The following is a 22,098-nucleotide window of genomic DNA, read 5'->3' on the forward strand; positions in this document are numbered from 1 at the left end:
TGGTGTAAGTGTATGAATGTGAATATGAATGCATGTTTATTACGGCCGCACCTCGATGTGAGGTTGCCTACGTATCCGTTAGGAATCAGGCCGAACGTAGCTCTAGTCAAACCTCGCACAAGTGTGTATACCTCAAAAAGGTCTTTTAAGGGTTGTAACGTGGTTAGGCTAAAGGTTTAAAGAAGAAGGGGATAAAGGCTCAAGACCCTAGATAAGCCCCCAAGGTGTGCAACCTTGCTTTTGAATCTTTGTATTTTTATACTTGAGTTTTCTACTCTTTTTTTTTAGCTCTTTCTTTTTCTTTAGCATTTATTTTATTTTAATACGTGTGGGCAATCCCGATCATGCGGTCTATCACTCACTTGGCATTCATGTTTCTCAGGCACGGTACCGAGCACTCGATAAGAGACGCAATCTGAGACGTGTTCTTATCGAAGATATTTTCATATCAAAGACATTGGAACACTTGCCCTTTTGTACACTTTTATTTATTTTTTTGCTTTTGCTTATTTTTGCTATCTTTTGAAATCACTCAAGCTTTGTTCTTTGAAAATTGCATAAGTTGTACACCATCCCATCCCAAAGTTAGGTAGATGTAGGTTAAGAAAAGAAGGGTCTATCGTTAGACGAGGCTCAAAGTGGTTTATGAAGAAAGGATTGTATAATTGAAGGGCGAAAGGAGATATGATGTGGCTACAAAGGGGTGCCTCAAATCCTTAGTATACCTTGTGCTTAATTCGACATGGTTTTTTTTTATTTTTTTTTTATTTTTATATTTGATGCAATATAATGAAATGATCATATATAAGGAAATAAATGCTCATTTTATTAAAAAGGGAAAAGAAAAGAAAAACTACAAAAATAATCTAAAGGAAAAGAAAAGGTGCCTATGCTAGACTTATTGGGGAAAGGAAAAAATGAAAAAGAAATAGAAAAAGAGGTCATGAAATCTTTTCGTTGAAACTCGCCTCTTGTCTTGTGTTGTTTCATCATTACCCTCATTTTTTGTTTGTCAATCATATGACTCAAACTCGATTCAACACACATGGATGGAAGAAGTGAAGAAAGATGGAATAGAAAGTGAAAAAAGAAAAAAATGATGGAGGTGGAGGGATATGAAGAATTAGGGATAGAATGTACCCCCCAACTCAAATGACGGAAAAGACCGACTCATGCATGAACCTAAGACATGGCCATGGTGACATGTGCTCGAAGTGTGTGCTAAGACTAGTGAGTGTAGATGGTACTTTAAGACTCGTGTCATGACCATGTGGCTAGACTATGTGACTAGACTCAAGCAAAGACTAAGTAAAGACTTCACGTATATGCATTAAACTGGACAGACTGTGGTATTTTAGTCATAACTTTTTATCTTCGACTCTTATTGGAATGAAACCAACGCCAAATTAAAGAAAAAACTCGGGGCTACAGATCCATAGGTTTTACGACTCGTAGTTCTTTCTAGAACTCCAGATATGACCAAAACAAGTTGACGTTTGTGCAGTATACGGGAATAAAAATCCGGGTTGACTTAAAGGAATTATGACTCGATTTTATGTTTATTTATTAGCTCAAATTAATTAATTAATTAATTAAATAAAGTTCTTTAAGTCATTAATTAGTTTATTTAGTCTTAACACAAGTCAAACAAACGGTTAAGAAAAACATAGAATATATATGCACAACAAATAATGCACAATTAGTCAAGTAGGCACAATATGATGCAATGAGTTCGCAACCTAACCATGGCTCTAGTTCTCTAAAGTTCGGGATATGGTTTAGTCAAATAGGGTCCATGGTTAATTGTCCAGATGCACCGCGTAGAAGCCTAACCGTGAAGGGTTAACGCGTGTGGATAGGACACCGCGAGTTTTTAGAAAAAACTCACTTCCATGGTTTGGTGAATTCAACATCTCAGATGTACCCTTTGTTGCCAGGAGCGTTCAATCAGGTAGACAGAGCATGAATTCCCAGAGGGTTATGTCCATATGTAGAACACATATGGGTTTCAGAAAAGTGAGAAAAAAATTCAATCAGGAAGTAGGATCGAGCAAACAATACGAAAAACCGGTCGAAATTAGAACGCATATTTTGGGCTCGGTATTGGGGGAAATTGGCGCCAGCAAACAGAGACTGGCGCCAACTTTTAACTGTAGCGCCTAGCGCCAATACTGGCGTCTGGCGCTACGGCTAAAAGTTTGGCGCCAAGCTCTGGCCCCTGACGCTACTTCCCACATGCCTCAGCAGCTTTCTGTGCTCAATAAAATCATCCAGTTTCGCGCGGTGTTATTTCAGTCCTAGTAGTGAAAGACATTTATCAAATTTCCTACGTGTAAAATCCTTATGTTTTTTACTCATTGCGGATGGTCTTTCCAATGAGAACCTTTTTATGCATATGCCACAATGTTAATCAAAATTACGCACATGAAATACTTAGAACTTTTCGAGTCTCATCCACTCATTCTAAATCATTGCCGAAACAAATTCAGGAATTAAAATAGAAATCCTCCCCAGTGGAGTCGCCAAAAACTGTGGGGAATAGTTTCAAGCCTTTAAAAATCCTACTAGCTTGAACCCTACTGTGATCATACACTAAAGTACGGTGGCGTCCAAAAAGGAAGAAGATAGAGAAAAAGAGTCGCCAACAAGTTTTTAAGGAACTTGTAAACCGTTCACGAGGTGAAGGTTACACCCCTTAACGATCCAAGAGATCGTCAACTCCATAAGGTCATGAACCAAATAAGGGTCCGGGGATGAAGGTACAAATCCAACCTAAAAGAGATTGAACCTGCCCTAATAATAGGCCTCTACTTTATTCTGCTCGTATTCATGTGCGCTTTCTGATTAACATGCAATCAATATGATTAACCCTAAACCTGTTTAATCTATGTTGGTTGAATTTAATGCACAAACAAACTATTATTGGCGATCACTTGAATTATAATCACAATTAACCCTAAACAAGATTATTAATTATCTTATTAAGCGTGATTACAAATACCAATTCCCTTTAACCTGCAATACAAGGGGATCAAGCAATAACAATATAAAATAATATGCATATCAAGCAACATAATGAATAATCATCATCAATCATAATCATAAATGTTAGAAAGAACATAGGAAGCATCATATTCTTAATCATGCTTAATATTAAAAACACCCTAGACATGATACTAGGAATATCATAATAATAATATAAACATGATGTCTACATCATAAAAATCAATTAATCAATAAAGTACTTACTTGGATGCCTCGTACCTCTTTCTAATAACAAAATACACACGTTAGTAACTTCAAGGAAAATAATAATCAAAACAATTAAATTAAATAATTTAAATATAGATTTGGGACCAAACCCTCAGAAATTAAAACCTTTCACGTCTAGGGCGAAGGCAACTTCGAATATGGCTAGATGTATCAAGATCTTGTGAATGCGGAATTATTTATTAAAGAGCAAGGTTAGTTTAGAAAGAATGAATGTTGATGAAAGTTGATGAATGAAGAGATGAATGAAAAGGATTATTGAAAGAGATGAATGCTAATTGATGAATAATTTGTGAATGAAGAGAGTTGATGAATGCTAATTAAAACTAATTGTTGAAAAAATTCGTGAATCAAAACGGAGTTTTTGATACGATATTTATAGAGAAAATCATCAAAAAAAGATAATTTATCAAAACAGAGTCTGAAGATCACAAAAACAACTTGGCGCCAACCCTGGCTCATTGGCGCCAGGAACTGTGGCTAGCGCCAGGCGCCAATTCTGGCGTCTGGCGCTAATCTTGATTCCAGGCGCCAAGGCCTGGGGTTGGACGCCAAACCGGCTTTTAACACGTTTTCGAAAATCTGATAATTTTACCGTACTGGAAGATAAAATAATATAATTTCAGTCGAAAATGCTATTTGATCTTGATTAAAACTCTAAAGAATCCTAATTGAATTAAGAATGATAAGAACCTTCTAGAATGTTCTAGAAGACCAAAACCATTCCTAATTGCATTAGGAATGATAAATCATATTAGGCCCTCCCCTAGATCATTGGGCCGTACTTAAAACTCAAACCGGGCCCAGTTTAGTAAATCGGCCATAAATTCCTCAATATTCATCGGAATTAGGCTTATAATATATCGTTGGAAAGGTCTTTGCAAGCCCCATCCAACTACACCACTATTGGACCCATATCATGGACCAACCAACCTGGATTGGCTGTTTTCCTTAAAATAAAGTTTTCAAAAACAGAGAGAAGAGAAAAGAAAAGAAAAGAAATAAAACTTTCCGCAACACTAGACCTTTCCACACTTTCATTTCATTCGATTATGATTCGACGTGAAAGGTACTCATCACCGGGTTTGGTTTTGGGGAGACACAAATGGGTGTCTACACCTACTGTAATTTTTAAGTCCACTGTGTCCATTCTGTAACAATACCAACAAAAGCACACACAACAATAACCAATTTCAGTAATTACAGTAAACAACAATAACCAATTCACCAATTACAGCAAGTAAAAGCAATTCACATTGACTGTGCACTAAATTAACAGTAAACAAGTAAATCTAATTAACTAATTATTTAACAAATGCACACTCTAATTCAGTCAAAGATTCGCATAATTAGGGTTTATAATACTTTAATTCACATATTCCCAAAAAAAGCATACTTTACCCCAATTGACAACCATAAATCCAACGAAATGTACTAATAAAGGGTTTAAAGTACCTCTTGTAGTCAGGAATCTCGATTTCTGTCAGCAAATTACCAAGCTTTTGGTCCCCTCACCCTGTGGAAGATGACAAGAGAAGCTGATGTGTTGCAATTTTGTGGTTCCAGCTCGATTTCAACCACCCAAATTGATCTAGGGTTTCAGTTTTTACAGAGAGAAAGAGAAAAATCAAAGGAGAGAGAAGCAGTTACAGTGAGAATCAAGAAAAATCAAAGGAGAGAGAGACGAAAATTGATGAGGAAGTGAGAAATTTGGTGAGAAATTGATAATGGAAGGTGAGAAAAGGAGGAGAGAGAGGGAAATCGTAAAAGAATTAAATTGGAGGGAAGTGACAGTTAGCTGGGCCCCACAAGCGTTTTCCGTCACCTGAGCTCATATGAGGTGGTAAAACTGATGTTTAATTTTTTTATGAGGTGGTAAAGTAAATGTTTTTTTTTTGAGGTGGTAAATTCGACAAAGTCATTATTTGAAGGTGGTAAAAATGAAAATTTCCATAATTTTATGCAAAATTTATTTGAACTTTATTAAATAGATAAGTTTTTATTTAAATTAAGATCCTCTTTCTATTTACTAACCATGGTTGTCAATGTTAAATTATAATATTAGTAGCCCAAATTTTAAGTGAATGGAGCCTATATTTCACTTAACCCAATATTAGGATTAAAATAAAGACTTAAACACCTAAGCCCATATATCTATATAAACCCCAAAACCCTCAAAAATTTGCCCTCAAATCTCACGTAAAACTCATATTGCTACTGCTTACCTCTTCTTATCTCATTCACGCACAAAAAAAATATAAAATAAAAAAAATCGGCATTTAAAATAAAGTATATGTATTTATATAAAAAACTATGTTATTAATTATTTTTGAAATTAATTGAATCTGCGTACTTATTTTTTTTTCTTTGAACTTGAGTTCTTATTTTATTTTATGTGTGAGGTTTGAGTAGTCTTAAGAAGGACATATAGGATAGATGATTTCTTTCTTTGTGCATTGTAATTTAATTCTTTGGTGCTATTTATTTTTTTTTAATGTAATAATTGTGCAAGTTATATTTAATTGTACATGTTTTATATAATCGTGCAAATTTGGGTGTTGTGATCACCTAATATCATGTGTAAGGATTAAAGAATACTATATAGATTAATTTGCGATGATTTGTGTAATGTAATATGTATATATATGAATGATCATTATATGAAGCAGGTAATTATGTGACTATTTGTTTATGCTTATTTAGTGATCTAATTTACTTGGTGCTTTGGATTATTGATAAGGTCTATATTTTTATTATTTGATATCTCCTTCAATGTTTTTTTTTGCAACCAATGAGTGTTTATTTGAGAAACCTTATGACCAAATTAGGAATATACTTGGAGAATTGATGAAATATTTGGTGATGATAAACTACGCGAGAGGAGTATGAATTTTGCTTTGTCAAGCCGCCATACTTTAAGGAGAGTGGAGACCAAATTAGGAATATACTTGGAGAATTGAAGGTTTTTCCTTTTTCCCTATACCAACAGCTGCAAAGAGTAGGCACATTGACACTAAAGTTGACAAAACCATGAATTGCAGCTTCTCTAATGTAAGGCACATCAAGCTTATTAACTTTCACACCCCTCCTCCAATAACACAACCCACCACAGTAGACAATTAAACTCTTTTTTTTGTGCACTCTCTTGGGAACAAAAGCACCCCCCACTCTAAAAACAATATCAACCACACCATCTGTTGTGGCCATTATCTAGACAATAAAGAAATAAATGCAAAAACAGTCAACACAACTACCAAAAGGGAACATAAGTTAACATATTATATCCCAATTGCATAACCACAAAGCAAGCACTAATTCCAACATAATTAACAATTCAGATTTACATCAATTTTCAATTAATGTAAAGTACAGATAACTATGCAACAAACTAATGATATCAATTACACAAAAATCACATAATTAAGTTCAATGAAGCACTAACTAAACAAAATTACCCAATTAAACCCTAATTACCCATAATTCACAGTAATTCAAACAAAAGTTTTGACTATTTTATAGTCAGCGACATTTTTCCCCAAATTAGCCCTAATCTGAACATCAATATTGCAAAATTGACACCAAAAGTAAATTCAAAGTAAAATACAAGTTTCATGTGGTACCTCTTTCAGATTCTTCTTCCTGTCGCTGTGAGAAACCCAGAAAAGTACAAGCTTTATGTAGGTCGAAATGGCTGACGAAAATGACTGAGTTGTTTCGCTTAAACACTGACACATCTCCTTGCAATTCACTCTCCCAACCACACAAATTATCCTAGGGTTTGATTCTGATTCGCAATTTTGGTGGTTGAATCTTTATCATTGAGAAATTAATGAGGGAGTAGTAGAATAATGAATGAGGGAGAGGGAGTAATGAAATAGGGAGAGAGAAGGTCGAATTCAATAACTCAAAAATTTAGAGGGTAAGCTAACCTGTGGGACCCACACACAATTTTCGTCACAGAATTCGTTTTCTGGTGGTGATTTCATAATTTAAGTTAATTAGATGGTGTTATAATAAAAAAATCGAAAAAAGGTGGTGTTATAGTCCATTTTTTTCCAATTATGTGGTGTTATTTTAAAAAAAATCCTATTAAAAACATAATTTTCCATAGCTTATATTAATGTAATTATCAACAAAAGTTTACATGATTAATATAATGTATCCTTATTTGTAAAAGCATGATTTTATATTTCGGTTAACTCGGTTTTTTGGATCCGAAAAGGTCAATCCGATCTAATTCGAAAATCCGAATATTTTAAAAAATTTCAATTCGATCCGATCCAATTTAAAGTTTGAATCCAATCCAAATAAAAAATTTGTTTTGAATTGGATTTCAGTTTTTATACTAATAATGGACACCCCTTGAGCCACAGCGCTAGTTTCAATTTCAATTCTGAATACCCAATATTTTTGCCCACCCCTAGACTCCCCTATTAATCAATCATCGACATTATGCGCGTGTGAGCGTGTCAGTGATGCTCCATCTACAATTACATTTCCCCCCCTTTGGAGCTTTAGTTTTTCGTCTTTAGACGTTTACGCTCTCCTTGTGACTTGTGAGCTCCCTCATTCACCGAAGCGTACTCCGATTCCTCCATTGAAGCGGCTTTTGAGCTTTTTTTTTTTTCCTCCATTGAAGCAGCTCCTAAGGTAAGTTTACTCATTATTTTATACTAATCGAATAACCATTTCACAGTCTAGTATTAATCGATTATTTAATTGTCAGTGTGCGAGTATTTATAGTCAATTTAGGGTTCTTATATGATGGATAATTAGATTACTAGTTATAAACTTATAATTACTGAATTTGTGAATGATTAAAATGAGAAGTTTTGTTGCCAGAATTTTGCTATTCATATTCTCAAATGAGACGAATTTAAGCTTGGTTTGATAATTGAGTCAAATTTGGGTGTAATTTGTTGCAGAGTTTAGTTTAATGTTAGGACGGAACTATGAAAATGCACCATTTCTCCCCGGGCCGAGGGCGGCTGCACCTCCTGCCCCGGCTCAGGGACGGGCCACTCCACCAAGGCAAGTGAAGTTGGAGAGAGAATGTGAATTGCGAATTGAGGTGGGCGAGAATTCGCCTCTTCGCCTTCGGCTGCTAAATGGATATGCTGAGATATATGGTACAGAAATTCCTCCAGAAATTTGGCTCAATTTTCCTCCACGCCTTAAATTTGCGGTATATTACGAGTCTTTGATTTCAATTTTTGAGTTGTGAAATCAAATTTGAATCCTTCTGTGTGTGCTTATTTTGATCATTGTTGGATACTCGAATGGATTTGCAAGAAATTATAAATTATAACATCTTATTCAAGGAGTGGAAACCACATGAATGGCAGTATGACATATTTCAACAAGGAGTTGTTTGGATTTTTAAGTTGTGAAATAAAAATTGAATCCTCTTCTGTCAACATGTATGTGCTTATTTTGATCATTGTTGGATACTTGAATAGATTTACAAGAAATTATAACATCTTATTCAAGGATTAGAACCACAAGAATGGCAATATGACATATTTCAATGAGTTGTTTTTGCTAAACATGTTTATGTGCATGTTTGTTAATTACTGGACAGAATGCTGAGTAGATGGCAAGGTTTTGAATCCGAAATTATGTTACCCAGACTAATGTAGGAGTAAGCATGGAAGGAAGTGGGAGTAGGAGATTTCCACCCACATTATGCCTCTCATAGAACTTGAGATTGTGGAAAACATTCACATTTGCTTCACTTGGCTAGTTTTTGCTAGTAGCTAGCTTTGTCTTGAAGTAAATTTCACCATGGTATCCTATCAAAAAAAAAAAAAAAAAAACTTCTCTCTATCCGTAAATAATCTTTCTATCGGGTGTGAGCATGCATAGTGATGGTTTTAGTAGGGTGTGGTTGGTTTTTGGTAGATAGTGGAGAAATAAGAATTTTTTTTTTTTTTTTGAGAGAGAGAGAGAGTGTTACTGGGAATCTGGGATCTACATTACATGGATTGTGTGTATTATGTATCCATTTTAATGGAAATTTTTTTTGTGGACGCAAGTAGTATGTGACTATTAAGCATTGGTGTGGGTTCTATTATTATTACCGCGGGTAATTTAGACTATTTTGTGGTTAGTACCTTGGACGGTGTTTTACTAATTATTGTTTTAGTGCCTTCTTCTCGCTTGCCACTTGCACTATCGAGTTTTAGATTTGGGTTTCACGACTTCTTAATAATGTAACTGTGCCATAGGAAATAGGATAGTTTGTAGGACATATTGTGTATGCTCACTAGGAGATTGGGTTTGTAGAGTAATTTAGTGTAAATGCTTCAATCTAATAATTAACCCCGTTTTACTTACCAGATCTTTACATGGCATGGAGCCACAATTGAAATGGATGGTGGGTCTGATACATCTGATTATGTAGCAGATGAGGTATGCTCATCCACTTGCTAGCTTTTTACGGAGTTTTCATGAATTTTGATTTTTTTCCTTAATCGATTTTGAAGCCCGATAGTTGTTTCCCTTAAATTTCTTTTAGTGAAACTTTGCTTTTGTTTTGTGTTCAGACACCTATGATAAGCTATGTTAATGTTCATGCCATACTAGAAGCGCGGAGGAATAGAGCTAAGGCTTCTTCTTCCGATGATATTGAGTCATCTCAGGTATTGTTTTCACTTAAAACAGCTAGATTTTGGAAACCCTAGACAGGGTATTTTCTACTCCCACCAACTCTAAAAAATTTTCGTAGTCTGAACAAGTGTATATATGACCAAGTTGAAAAATTGTTAGCCCTAAATTCAATTTTCTAGTGCTCTCTCTATTCTTGTTAAGAATCCAGATATAATTCTATTGTGTCTCTAAATTAGAAGCCCCCTTTATAAAACAAGACATCTAATACACTCTTTCCCGTAGTCGTAATTTTTTTTTCCTTGATACATGTTACATTTACCAATGCACAAGCCAACAATTACCATCTCTAACTATTAAATAAGTAAAATTATTAAAATTTGATGTTATGAAAATTTACATTATAATGGCTCTAACGAGATCCCATGTGAATATGTTTTAATTATAATTATAATTTTCAAAAGCTAGTCAAAGTAAAATTTGCGAGTAGTGCAAAAGTTAAAACTTGTCAATTAAAAATTTGCGAATAGTGCAAAAGTCAAAACTTGTCAATTCGATCCGGGCATTTTACTATATGTAGAGATACACCCTATAAGGTGTGATAACATTATGTTTATAAGATACTTAAAGTCTGTTGATGCATTGCCTACTACCATTTCAAGGATAATTATCTTCAAGCAAGAGCCAAGAAAACAATTTTTGTCAGAAGCTTTTACCGAAAAGGGTCGTGGGTTATCACTTTAGCTTTTTGGAGGATTTTATTTGTGTTTAGCAGTAATAGGACCTTTGATGGAGGATCAAGGGTAGCTTTGTCAATAGTAATGGTGGCTGGTGATAAAATCTGAAGACAATTGTTCAGTTGGGATAATCAGGCTGTAATTTAAGAAGAGAAGGATAATGAGCTTGATCATGAGGAAGGTTAGGTATTACAGAATCAACATGATTCTTTTACAGACACATGCCAAAGTGGAATTAATGACAAGTTTGATTTATACCATTGTTTTTAAAGGCACGAGGCGTAATTGGTATTTCGAGCCTAGGCCCAAGCCTTTTGGGTATGAGGCACCTTATTTTTTATTTATTTTTTATTATAAGTTTTAAGCATATATAGGAATCTTCTGATAAAATTTTCAATGCGCAACAGTGAAAAAAAGCAATTAAGAAAGGGATATTGGTAGTTTGTAAAGAGTATTATATACAATCAAGGGAGTAACCTTATTTTATGAAAGGGGACTATATATAATTAAGGGTGTACTAGTATTTTTAAAAGGGGTACCAGTAGTTTATAAAAGGATGATTAAGGGTTGCTAGGAGTTTAGATAGGATATTGGATACAATTTACAAAATGCAAAAGATTGGACATAGAGTTGATTAAAAGATTTTAAACTAAAATCAACTCCTTAGATCCTTTCGCTCTCCATCATTACCAATTCTTCTTTCTCGTCTTATCTTAAACCATCCTTCCCATTTCATAAGTTGAATCCAAGAAAGCTGCAAGCTTGGAATTTGGTTTGGGAAAAACTTGTTAGTTGTTACAATAAAAAACCTCCAAGCTTTAACATTCCCCATCAAAATTATATATGTAGACTCCCCGGTGAAACCCCGAATTAAAACTCTATTTCTAAAATAAAACTTTAGAATGAAAATCTTAGAAGAATCAAATTGTGAAACAGAGATATGAAACTTATTAGTATAGACTGAAACAATTCTGATATACCAGGGATGGGTCACAGGCTTGGCTGATAAAAACACGATCATAATCAATAATTTGGATTGTCAAAGTTGCCGAATGCCATGAATCCCATGACTGGGGAAGTGGAACCCTGCAGAGAGAGGTCGTGTGTGCTTATTGAGGGAGTTTTAAGAGTGAGGAAAATTGTTGACCATGAACAATTTTCTTGTAGTATTTGTAGTGCAGCGGCTATATAAGCCATCAGATTAAGCTAATTTAAAGAATGAGTCTTGTGATAGTTGCTTTTAGTTTTCAATTTTCCTTTCTGTACTGGATTTAGTTTGCCCAATTGCCCTAATAACTAAGGAATGATTAATTTTCCTTTCTTAGTAAGTTTAACTTAAATTTCATGTAGGAAGCCTAATAACTTGCCAAGTAAGAAAACTGAGATAAATTGCAAGTTGAAACTGTTTATTGCAAGGGGGACAGAAGTGGATGAGAACCCCCTTCACTTTTCTAACAAGTTATGTGAAATCTCGCAAGACGTGTTGAGCTGGCTGAACAAAACATGTGTCTTTAAGCTGGGAGGTATCACTTGCTGTTTCTGTACATGATTTGTGCTACACCAACTTTTCTAAATTTGGGTCTTATTTGCTTCAGCATGATTCTGACACCTTTTTTTTCTCCTACATCCAATGTTGCATTATGGATCCATTTACTATTCACCATTTTTCATAATAAAATTTTACATTCTAACTTGGCAATATGTATCTATTTTACAACATTCCTGCAACTACTATTATTAGATTGGAAATTCTGAATATTTCAAGCACACAACTAGGCTTGATTCTAAAGTTTCTGGTGGCGGGGTGATAAGCAGGCTGCTGGACCATCTGAATGGGTTTGGTATCGGTCCTATTGGGGTGATTAGCCATACGATTTAGGTTAGGTTGGCTCGGAATCTGGCCGGGTCATATTTAAGATATTTTAAGTTAAATACATATTGATTTTATCATTTGTCCATATATATTTGGGTCACCTTGATTCCAGTACAGTTGATTTTAGTTTGGGTCAAATTTGTGTCATCCAGTTTCAGGCTTTGTTCAGTTCAGGTTTTCTAGGTCGATAAGAAAGCTGTTACATCTTCATTATGCTCTATTTATGTCTCCTTAGTCCTTCCCACTCGAGCAGGAAATGATTTGTAACATATAGGTTCTGTAAACTTGCCTGTTTTTGTTATATCCTCTAACAGATGGCCTTTTTGTAGGGTCCCAGGGTTATTGTGGTTGGTCCCACTGACTCTGGAAAGAGTACTTTGTCAAGGATGCTTCTTAGCTGGGGAGCCAAGCAGGGCTGGAAGCCTACTTTTGTGGATTTGGATATAGGCCAGGGAAGTATAACAGTACCTGGGTCAATTGCAGCAACTCCAATTGAGATGCCCATTGATCCAGTGGAAGGAATTCCTCTTGAAATGCCTTTGGTTTACTTTTATGGACACACAAGTCCCAGGTAATAGTGTTTGGACTTCTAAATTTATTTTTGTGTGACTATAATGTTATATTTAATTGATTATCACAGCTTTCATCATCATTGCAACTGCTATAACCTTTTTTTTTTGGAGCTGTTTTGCAGTGCTAATGTAGATTTATATAAATTAGCTGTGAAAGAACTTGCTCAAACACTTGAAAAACAATTTTCTGGCAATTCTGAATCACAAGCTGCTGGTATGGTGATCAATACAATGGGATGGATTGAAGGAGTAGGCTATGAGGTGTGTTGTCTAATGCTTCTGGAGCTTTTTCATGCTTATGGACAGTTCATTAACAGCCTCTTATGTGTTGAATGTTTCCCGTAGTGTATTCTGAATCCTTTGTCCTTTTGCAGCTGCTTCTTCAGGCTATAGATATGTTTAATGCAGATGTTGTATTGGTTTTGGGCCAGGTATGTGTTACTGTAACCTGTGTTTTTACTTCAATTTATTTGTACTTCTCACTGTCATACACTAACTTGGATTAGGTCCCCTTTTTGTTTAAAATCTGATTTAGATATAAACTCTCAAAATCATTCGAGAATTGTGTTCCGATCTTATTCTTAGAAGTGATCTTGCAGCTCTCTAATTTTACCATCAGTGAAGATTCTGTGATCTAGTATTCTAGTACAGTATTGTTGGACCGTTTGGTTTGTTGCCCATGACTTATGCATACTCTAATCTTATTAATTCTTTATGTATTGTGCAGGAAAAGCTTTGTAGTATGCTTAAAGATGTGCTGAAAACCAAGCCCAAGGTTGATGTAGTAAAACTACAGAAATCTGGAGGTGTTGTCTCCCGACCACCAAAATACCGTCAGAAATCCAGGGGCTACAGGATAAGGGTAATAAATTAGATATTATCTCTCACCTTTTCTTGTGGTAAAATTGATATATGTTGTATATATTTATTTTAGTTTGGTGTTCTTGCATTTAAACTTTGGCATTGTACCTGTACATTTAGAATATGCTTCATCATTGTGCTTGATAAAAGACTAAACATATCGAAATTAGTTTGAACATTCGATATCATTAGAGAAGGACAAGTTAAATAATTTTCCATCTGTGGACCATTCTTCTGCTACTTAGAGCAACTCCAATGGTTGCTTTTAGGGACTAGCTTGCAATTTTAATAATTTTCAAGCTAATAGCCCAACCATTGGAGTATATTTAATAATTAGCTTGGTCAAGCTAATGCCAAGCAAATTAGCTTAGCTAAGCTAATTAGCTTAGAAATTAATTGTCTCTAGTAAAATACTAATTATTTAAAAAAATAAAGCTGAAAAATCTAAATGTTAATTAGCCTAACCATTGTGGTATGAATTAGCTAGAAGGAATAATAGGTTTGCTATCTTAGGTGGCATGACAAGCTAATTTGACAATTAGCTTGTCATTGGAGTTGCTCTTATAGCGTTAAGCATAGGCCAGTAAACGTTTATGACTTCACTTGCCAGTTAAATAAGTCTGTGCCCTACCTTAATAAATTAATTCGACTACTGTTTCTAACTTGTCATTCAGTCTGTGTCCCAATTGACTATTCATTTTACATTATACTGATTCGAAAGTTCTTTTTTCTTTGTGATAAGAGTTATGTTCTCAGCTTTCTTGTCTTACTATTTTCTTGTAGCTATTCTTAAATTTAAGTTTTTGTTTAACAGCTGAGCTTATGTGCTGTAACTTTGTATATGTAATAGTATTAAAAAAATAAAAAATAAAATCAAATATCCTATATGCTGATTGCTAAGTTGAAATGGCGAATAGTTTCTCCAAGTTACCTAGACATTTAAAGTTTGTTGATGCCACATTTTGTTATAATTTAATTTCAGGAATATTTCTATGGCCTGGCGAATGATCTCTCACCTCATTCCAACATTGCTAATTTCAATGACCTGTCTGTCTATCGAATTGGCGGTGGACCGCAAGCACCACGTTCAGCTCTGCCAATTGGTGCAGAGCCTGCTGCGGACCCTACTAGGGTGGTTCCTGTAAACATCAGCCAAGACTTGCTACATTCTGTGCTTGCTGTTTCATTTGCCAAGGATCCGGAAGACATAATTACTAGGTAATTTTGATGAGGAATGCAGATGTGTTCATAAATGTTTTGCATTATATTACATCGGTTCATGAACTAATGAAGGGTATTTGATGTTTATTAGAAAATTTGTCAGAATAGTCTTTATTTAATACAGAATTTGTGAAAAGACACCTTAATACGGCAATTTTTTTCACAAAAGATGCTCCTTATGGACAAATTCCGGCTAACAAGTCATATATAAGACCTTTGATCCTCCCTTTACCTCTCCCTTTATGCACGTGTTTCACTCTCTTTTTCAATTATCCTGATGTTTCTCCTCCCCATTCTCTATCCCTCCAAATTCGGCAAGCAAATTGGTCTTCTCATTTCTTGTCTATCCCTCCTAAAAAGGATTGAAAAAGGAAGAGTCAAAGGCCTGAGATTTGACTTTTTTGCTGGAATCCATCCACAAGGTGTCTTTTTGTAATAAGTATAAGTTGTTTTCTCCCAAGAAACATAAAAATGGTATTTTTCACAGATTTAATGTTAAGTAAGGTTTGATTATTACCTTCTTTTTTATTTTATTTTATTTTTATATAAATGTTTATAAATTTATATATTATATCAAAAACAATGTTAACAATTGATGTTTATTTCTTTCAATGGTTGCAGTAATGTTGCTGGGTTTATATATATTACTGATGTTGATGTTCAAAGGTTGGTAATTCTTTGGATGGTTATTGATTTATGTTTATATAAGTGAAACTGATAACGTAGCTTGCATATGTGTATTGATTTATGTATAATGTATCCTTGATGGTTATTTATTTATGTATATATCAATATGCAGGAAAAAAATAACATACCTTGCACCTTCAGCAGGAGAGCTGCCGGGAAAAATTTTGATATTGGGGACATTAGCTTGGTTAGAAACTTGAGTTTAAAATATCTCTTACTTTCTAGGTGCGTCCTTCGTATCATAAGTAAGGCAGCTCCAACTGTGCCTTTCCCTGCCCCCCATAAGAGAAGATTAGGTGGGAAAAGAAGGGAAAAGAAAATGGGAACATTTTATACTTGACAGATAGCAACTAAGCTAGGTTATGGTTATAGTTGACTGGTGTTTGTTACCTCCTTGCGAGAGGATTTGGTGTACCCTGACATGCTTGATTAGGCGTTTAGCAATGTTTGGTATGCAAGCTTTGACGCCTTGGGGATGTGTACAGTCCTTGGCTTCACGAAATATCAATTAAACTTTAGCTTATGTTCCAATTTCAGTATAATTGAGTTCTTAATTGTCTAATATGGTCAATGACTAGGCAATGAAGTATTCTTGCCATTCCACATTAAATATTGCTTATACAGAAATTTGAGGTGTTAATTATTGCGTTGTTATTTGGATTTCTAATTGATAGCATAAGTTTCAGTGATGTACAGAATATTGTAGACAATGAAAATAGTTATTTAAATGGTCAGATGTTATGGAACAGAGGTTACAGAGGGAGTATGGAAAGAGTCTTTGAATTAGCGGCCTTCGCACTTCCTGGTTAAGGTCTATTGAAGGATAAATTAGTTCTAAATTTCCGATTGAAGTGCGCAGCTTCAGTGATAGTTACGGAATTTTTTTTTATGCTGTGTTGAATTTACTGAAGGCGATTGTTGGGCAGGTATATTGATAACTACGTGCAAAGTTATAATATTAACTTTGGTGCAAAGCACCACTAGTTAAATGAAATTCCACACTATACCTATTAATTTTTGCCTTATTGGTAGATAATTCGATCTGAAAGCAACCATGCTAAACTAGCCTAATCCAGTTTCTTCTTCTGCTGACTACATCAGTTTATAGCGTTTAATTGTACTCGCACAATGTTCTTAAAGACAGTAGTACACTATATTGCCTTACTGCAGTTGTACCAAGAAAGGTTTCTGATTTCAGCAGACCGTGTTTAAAATGATGAACAAAGCATCTGTACAAACAGACCGAACACTCATAAAATATGTAGGATGATCACTCTTAACGCTTCTTGATTGCATTTGCTTCAGCTTGTTTTTCCTCTAATTGTTCAGTACACCTGTTTTTGCTAATATGTTTCAGTACAATTTGTTTTGCTTTGTATCTTCATTTTCTTATTACAGACTTGTAGTTTCTAAATCTTTATAAATATGAAGTACAACGTACATTATATATGGATTTAAAAACGCTTATAATATTGTAGGAGTAAACTAACATCCCTGCAGATTACAAATAATTTATCACTTAAAAAAGCCTATTAAGTACCTGCACACGGCATAAAATATCCTGAATTTGCAGGCACATAAATAAGGAACTACTAATACTACATAAAGTACAATATGTATGATCTATACAAATCTCTTAGTCTATTAACAGATGCTGTAGTACTTTCAGAAGTTCTTCCCCGCGAAGTGGCTTTGTCAGGTGGGAATCCATTCCAGCCTCAGCAATCTTCCTGCCTTCTTCTCCATCCACCTCATGAGCCGATAGTGCAATAATCGGAATGTGTAGTCCATACTTCTTCTCTTCTTCACGGATTTTTAGTGTTGCTTCAAAACCATCCATAACTGGCATCTGTGGTAAACACAAGACACCTCAAGTTAATAACCATTGTGAATTACTGTAAGTTATATAAGTTGGAAAAGCATATAAATACGCGCAGCTCACCTGACAGTCCATGATTATAAAATCATATGGAAACTTGAAGGGTTCTCCACTTGGTTGGTTGCTCAATGCTTTGCAGACCACCTCAAGAGCTTCTTCGCCATTTCCACATGTCTGAGTTTCGGCACCTAAACGCTTAACACTTGTTTCAGCAAGCTTTCGTTGTAAGAAATGATCTTCAACGATCAGTATTCTTTTCCCCTCCAAGGGAGATTTCTTGATCTCTACATTGCTGCTGTTAACACAAAAATACGAAATTGATAACATTTTCCCTTGAATCAAACACAACTCGAAATGTTTACATTACCTTGGAACTTCTTGTATCTCTCCTGTTTGAGTAGTTTTAGTCATCGATGCAGATTTCTCGCTACTAGAGCTCCTTAGAACTTGAGGGATATCTTGCTCAATAGCAAAGTTATCCCTACAAGCAGTAAATTTCAAGGTTCGCCTTTTCCTAGCTAGCTTAATCTCCCCACTACTAGACTCACCAATATCTTCTTCAGTATTCGACTGTGTGTTGCTTATAACTGCAATGTTAGATCTCTTTGATCTCCCATAAGAAGGAGAGCTTACAGAATCGCCCCCAAACTCAGGGAGAAGCCTTATAATCCTTGATAAGCGTGATCCATGAAGAGGTTCCGATATGATAAGATCTGTTGAAGGGAGACTCTCATCTTGCAAACCTTGGAAGTGAGCTCTACGAGTGTCAGGCCTATCGAGCCAAACCACCTTGATGCAGGTCATGTAAAGGTCCTTTCTGAACTCAGATACTGATCTCTGCATTTTCTGAAAATTATCCCCTGCATTACAATCTATTACTAGTAGTATGCAGTTCACTGACCCTCGAATAATGGACCTTTTGTACACCGGAAGGATTTCATTGGTACCATCCATTGTACTAAGAGGAAGGAGTTTACCCCAACCTCTACCACTGCACTCAGAGTTGCTACTCAAGTAAGCTCCTCGAGGAGGGCTCGTGTCTGACCTCCCTGACGAGGAGGTGTAATACTGAGGCTCAATGAGCATAGATTTGATATTCTTGAGATTTGGAGAGAGTTGCTTCCCATGGCTTAGGACCTTCAAGTTTATTCCGAGGATCTCCATGTATCTTTGAACCATTCTTCTCCGCGCATCATTCTTGATTAAGAGAATCACTAGAGACTTTTCACCTCTAGGACTACGAACGCACGTGCTTAACCCTCCTGAACCCGAATTGATGTCCTTATGCTCAGTCAATTCTTGCCTTGGGTTATCCAAACATTCCTCTTGTACTATCAAAAATATGTTGAACTTGAAGCATGTCCCGCGCTCACCATTGGCTTTGTCCACAATTTCTATGTCTCCTCCCATCAATCTAACCTGCAAATTATTTTCATACGCCTCATTAGCATAACATCAAACACTCAATTGGTCAAACTTATTGAAAAAATCATGATACTTTTGAAAACTAATAGCATAAAAGTGAGAACACATTTTTCTTGTTTCCTGTTTTTGGTTTTAAAAATGAAAAAGAAAAATGAAAACAGAAAACGATGCCAAACAAGCATACCAAAGATTGGACAATGCCAAGTCCCAAACCAGTGCCAACTTGGCCAGCAGAGTTTTCTTTGACTTGAACAAAGTTCTCAAAGATCAAATGGCGCTTCTCCTTAGGGATCCCGGGACCTGTATCTTCCACTTGAAACTCAAACTCCATACACTTTGGATCTTGCTTGATTGTCTTCATGTCTTCAAGATCATTATAAGCACGCTTATTCTTATGGAAGAAGCGCGAAAACCTGTTTAGACAGTTGTTCCTGTTCGAAGCAATGATAGAGTTCTCAAAGCTCGGTTTCTTTGAATGACATGTGATGCAAATGTTCCCTTGTGAAGTGAACTTGACAGCATTGCTTAGCAAGTTGCCAAGGATCTGCTTGAGCTTGCCGCGATCACCTCTTACTTGGGAGTACCTGAAGATGGAACCATCACAAGGGTCTAGCATCACCTCTACTCCCTTTTTCATGGCAACCGGGTGGTGTAAATCAGCTACGTCTTCAAGAAGTTGTGCTAAGTTGAATTCATTCTCCTCCAATTGCATTTTCCCTGCTTCTATCTTGCTGAAATCTAGGATGGAATTCACTAATGCTGCATATTTCAACAAGAAAGAACATGAATTAATTGTTATGAATGTTATTTGCACTTTCCCTAACAAGACCTCAACCCTCACGGCCCAGACACTTGGGAGTAGAGGGGAGGGTACAATCCCTACCCTAAGTGCCCTCACTTGGTAGGATTCAAACCACAGACCTCTAGGATCTGAGGTAAAAACCTTACTAAGTGAGTCGACAATTTATTGGTAAATGTATGTAAATATTATGTTTATATTACCTAAAAGGTCCTCAGCACAAGTATCTATCTTCCTCAAGCTAGAAGCAACTTCAGAAGAGGGAGGAAGATCAGTAGCAGAGAGTTCGGTCAAGCCCTTAATGCAAGCTAAATAGCCGCGAACATCATGGTTAGCACTTGCAAAGGCCAAGCTTTGCTTTATGCTCTTTCTCTCAGCTTGTGTTGTTTTCTCCATTTCCCTCATGTACGCGGCACACAAATGCACTTCCCTCCTAGCCGCTCTTACAATCAAAGTTACAAACGCGAACACATAGATTACCATGTCAACCACCATGATAATTTGAAGTATTAGTTCCACCTTTGTGTGATTGTGTACAATGCTAATTAATCTATTGCTTGGATAAGCCAATACATATACCTACAAGAAAACCATATTATTATCAATGACAATTTCACAATACTATGTACTACCTCTGTTAACTTTTTGTTGCAACAAAGGCGTGAGACATAATAATTCCTTTGTTGCAACTAAAAATTAATAGAGGCAGTATTAGTAGTATTGACAATGTAGTTTACATAGATTGTAAAACGACAAGAAAACGTACCATTGGCACCCTTGCAATATCAATCGACGAGCAATAGAAGATAAATTTGGCTCCTCCAATGTCTAAGGACGTACCACTAACATTTGTAACACCATTCTCGATTGGTTTACATGAAATTTCACCAAGGTAAGCTTTGTTGCTAGCTTGTACCAAAGCTGCCTTGCCATCCTTAATACTAATGTCGGCGTCTTTTATACCGTTCATTAGTACATTGTCATCATCAAGGGTTGCCATGTACAAGCTTGCACCTAAAACATCCGTGCTAGAGAAGATGGTTGTTATTTCATCACTAGAAAACCCGAGAGAGATAGCTCCAACTCTACCTAGTCTCGCGGTGTCTAAGAATAATGGTCTTGACAATTCATTTTCGTCGTTAGTACTCCATCGAGACCCTAACGATGCATAACCATTCGAGCTATTCATTGCTTTTTGGAACCATGTCTCATTGATTACAATAAGGGGTTTTGTGACATTGGCTTCTCCTAGTAATTCTCCACCAGTAGATTTTACTAGTTGAGTATACCAAGTGTAATGATCAAGATTATTTTGAATAGTTGAGTTTGAGTACAATGCATATATTTGATCATTATTTTTTAAGTAAGAGAAGAAGAGACCATCCAATCCAATGTATGAAGCTTGGATTGTATGAGGTATGACCAATAGTGATATAAATAACACAGGTGCAACCTGAAAATGTTTTGAAGTCGTTAGTTGCAATAAAAAGTGATTTATTCATAATCAATTGTCACATTATATTATCCAACTTAGATATAGAATTTACCATGATTTTTAGCTCCATATAAGTAGGGTCGTGACAGTATACTTGTTATAAAAGATCACTATTATATCCAGACATATGGACTATTATTTCCGAATATATATATATATATATATATATATATATATATATATATATATATATATATATATATATATATACTAATTATACCCCATAGTAAACATAAGTCAAATAGATATACTACGTATTTTAGATATGTTGTATAAGTGTTTACATAAAATTTTGTAGGAAAACTTTTGTATACACCCGGTTTTCAGTAATTTACTGAACATCGGGTACACTTTTGTCAGATTTAGTGTTACTTTTGTCAAATTTAGTGTCACTTTTATCAAATTTATCAATGAAGCATAAATAACTTTTATATATGTCAGGGTAACTTTTGTGCGTTTTAGTGTAACTTTTGCACATTATATTGTCACTTTATAACGGATGTTCAGTAATTTACTGAACATCCGTTTTATTTAAAAGTTTGTCAATTTTATATGTTTTTGTAAGGTGTGTGTCCATGGGCACACATTAAGAAAATAGATCCTATAATTATTTGATGATGAGGAATATCGACGCTTAAAGAAAGTTAGGTTTAACAAATCATTTGAAAATAAT

At 35.3% G+C, this 22,098-nt stretch overlaps 1 protein-coding gene across 1 annotated transcript; it reads left to right on the forward strand.

The window, feature by feature from the left end:
- The first annotated feature begins 7,710 nt into the window (after positions 1–7,710).
- Positions 7,711–16,573, forward strand: LOC145555822 (protein CLP1 homolog). Its single transcript, XM_081617543.1, has 11 exons — positions 7,711–7,920; positions 8,196–8,455; positions 9,610–9,681; positions 9,816–9,911; positions 12,816–13,057; positions 13,181–13,319; positions 13,433–13,489; positions 13,786–13,920; positions 14,902–15,137; positions 15,762–15,806; positions 15,940–16,573. The coding sequence occupies exons 2-11, from the start codon at positions 8,207–8,209 to the stop codon at positions 16,025–16,027; spliced, it is 1,359 nt and encodes a 452-aa protein (XP_081473669.1). The 5' UTR covers positions 7,711–7,920; positions 8,196–8,206; the 3' UTR covers positions 16,028–16,573.
- Positions 16,574–22,098: the final 5,525 nt, after the last annotated feature.

This window comes from Chenopodium album, chromosome 8 (assembly GCF_948465745.1).
Source record: "Chenopodium album chromosome 8, dcCheAlbu1.1, whole genome shotgun sequence".
NCBI lineage: Eukaryota > Viridiplantae > Streptophyta > Magnoliopsida > Caryophyllales > Amaranthaceae > Chenopodium > Chenopodium album.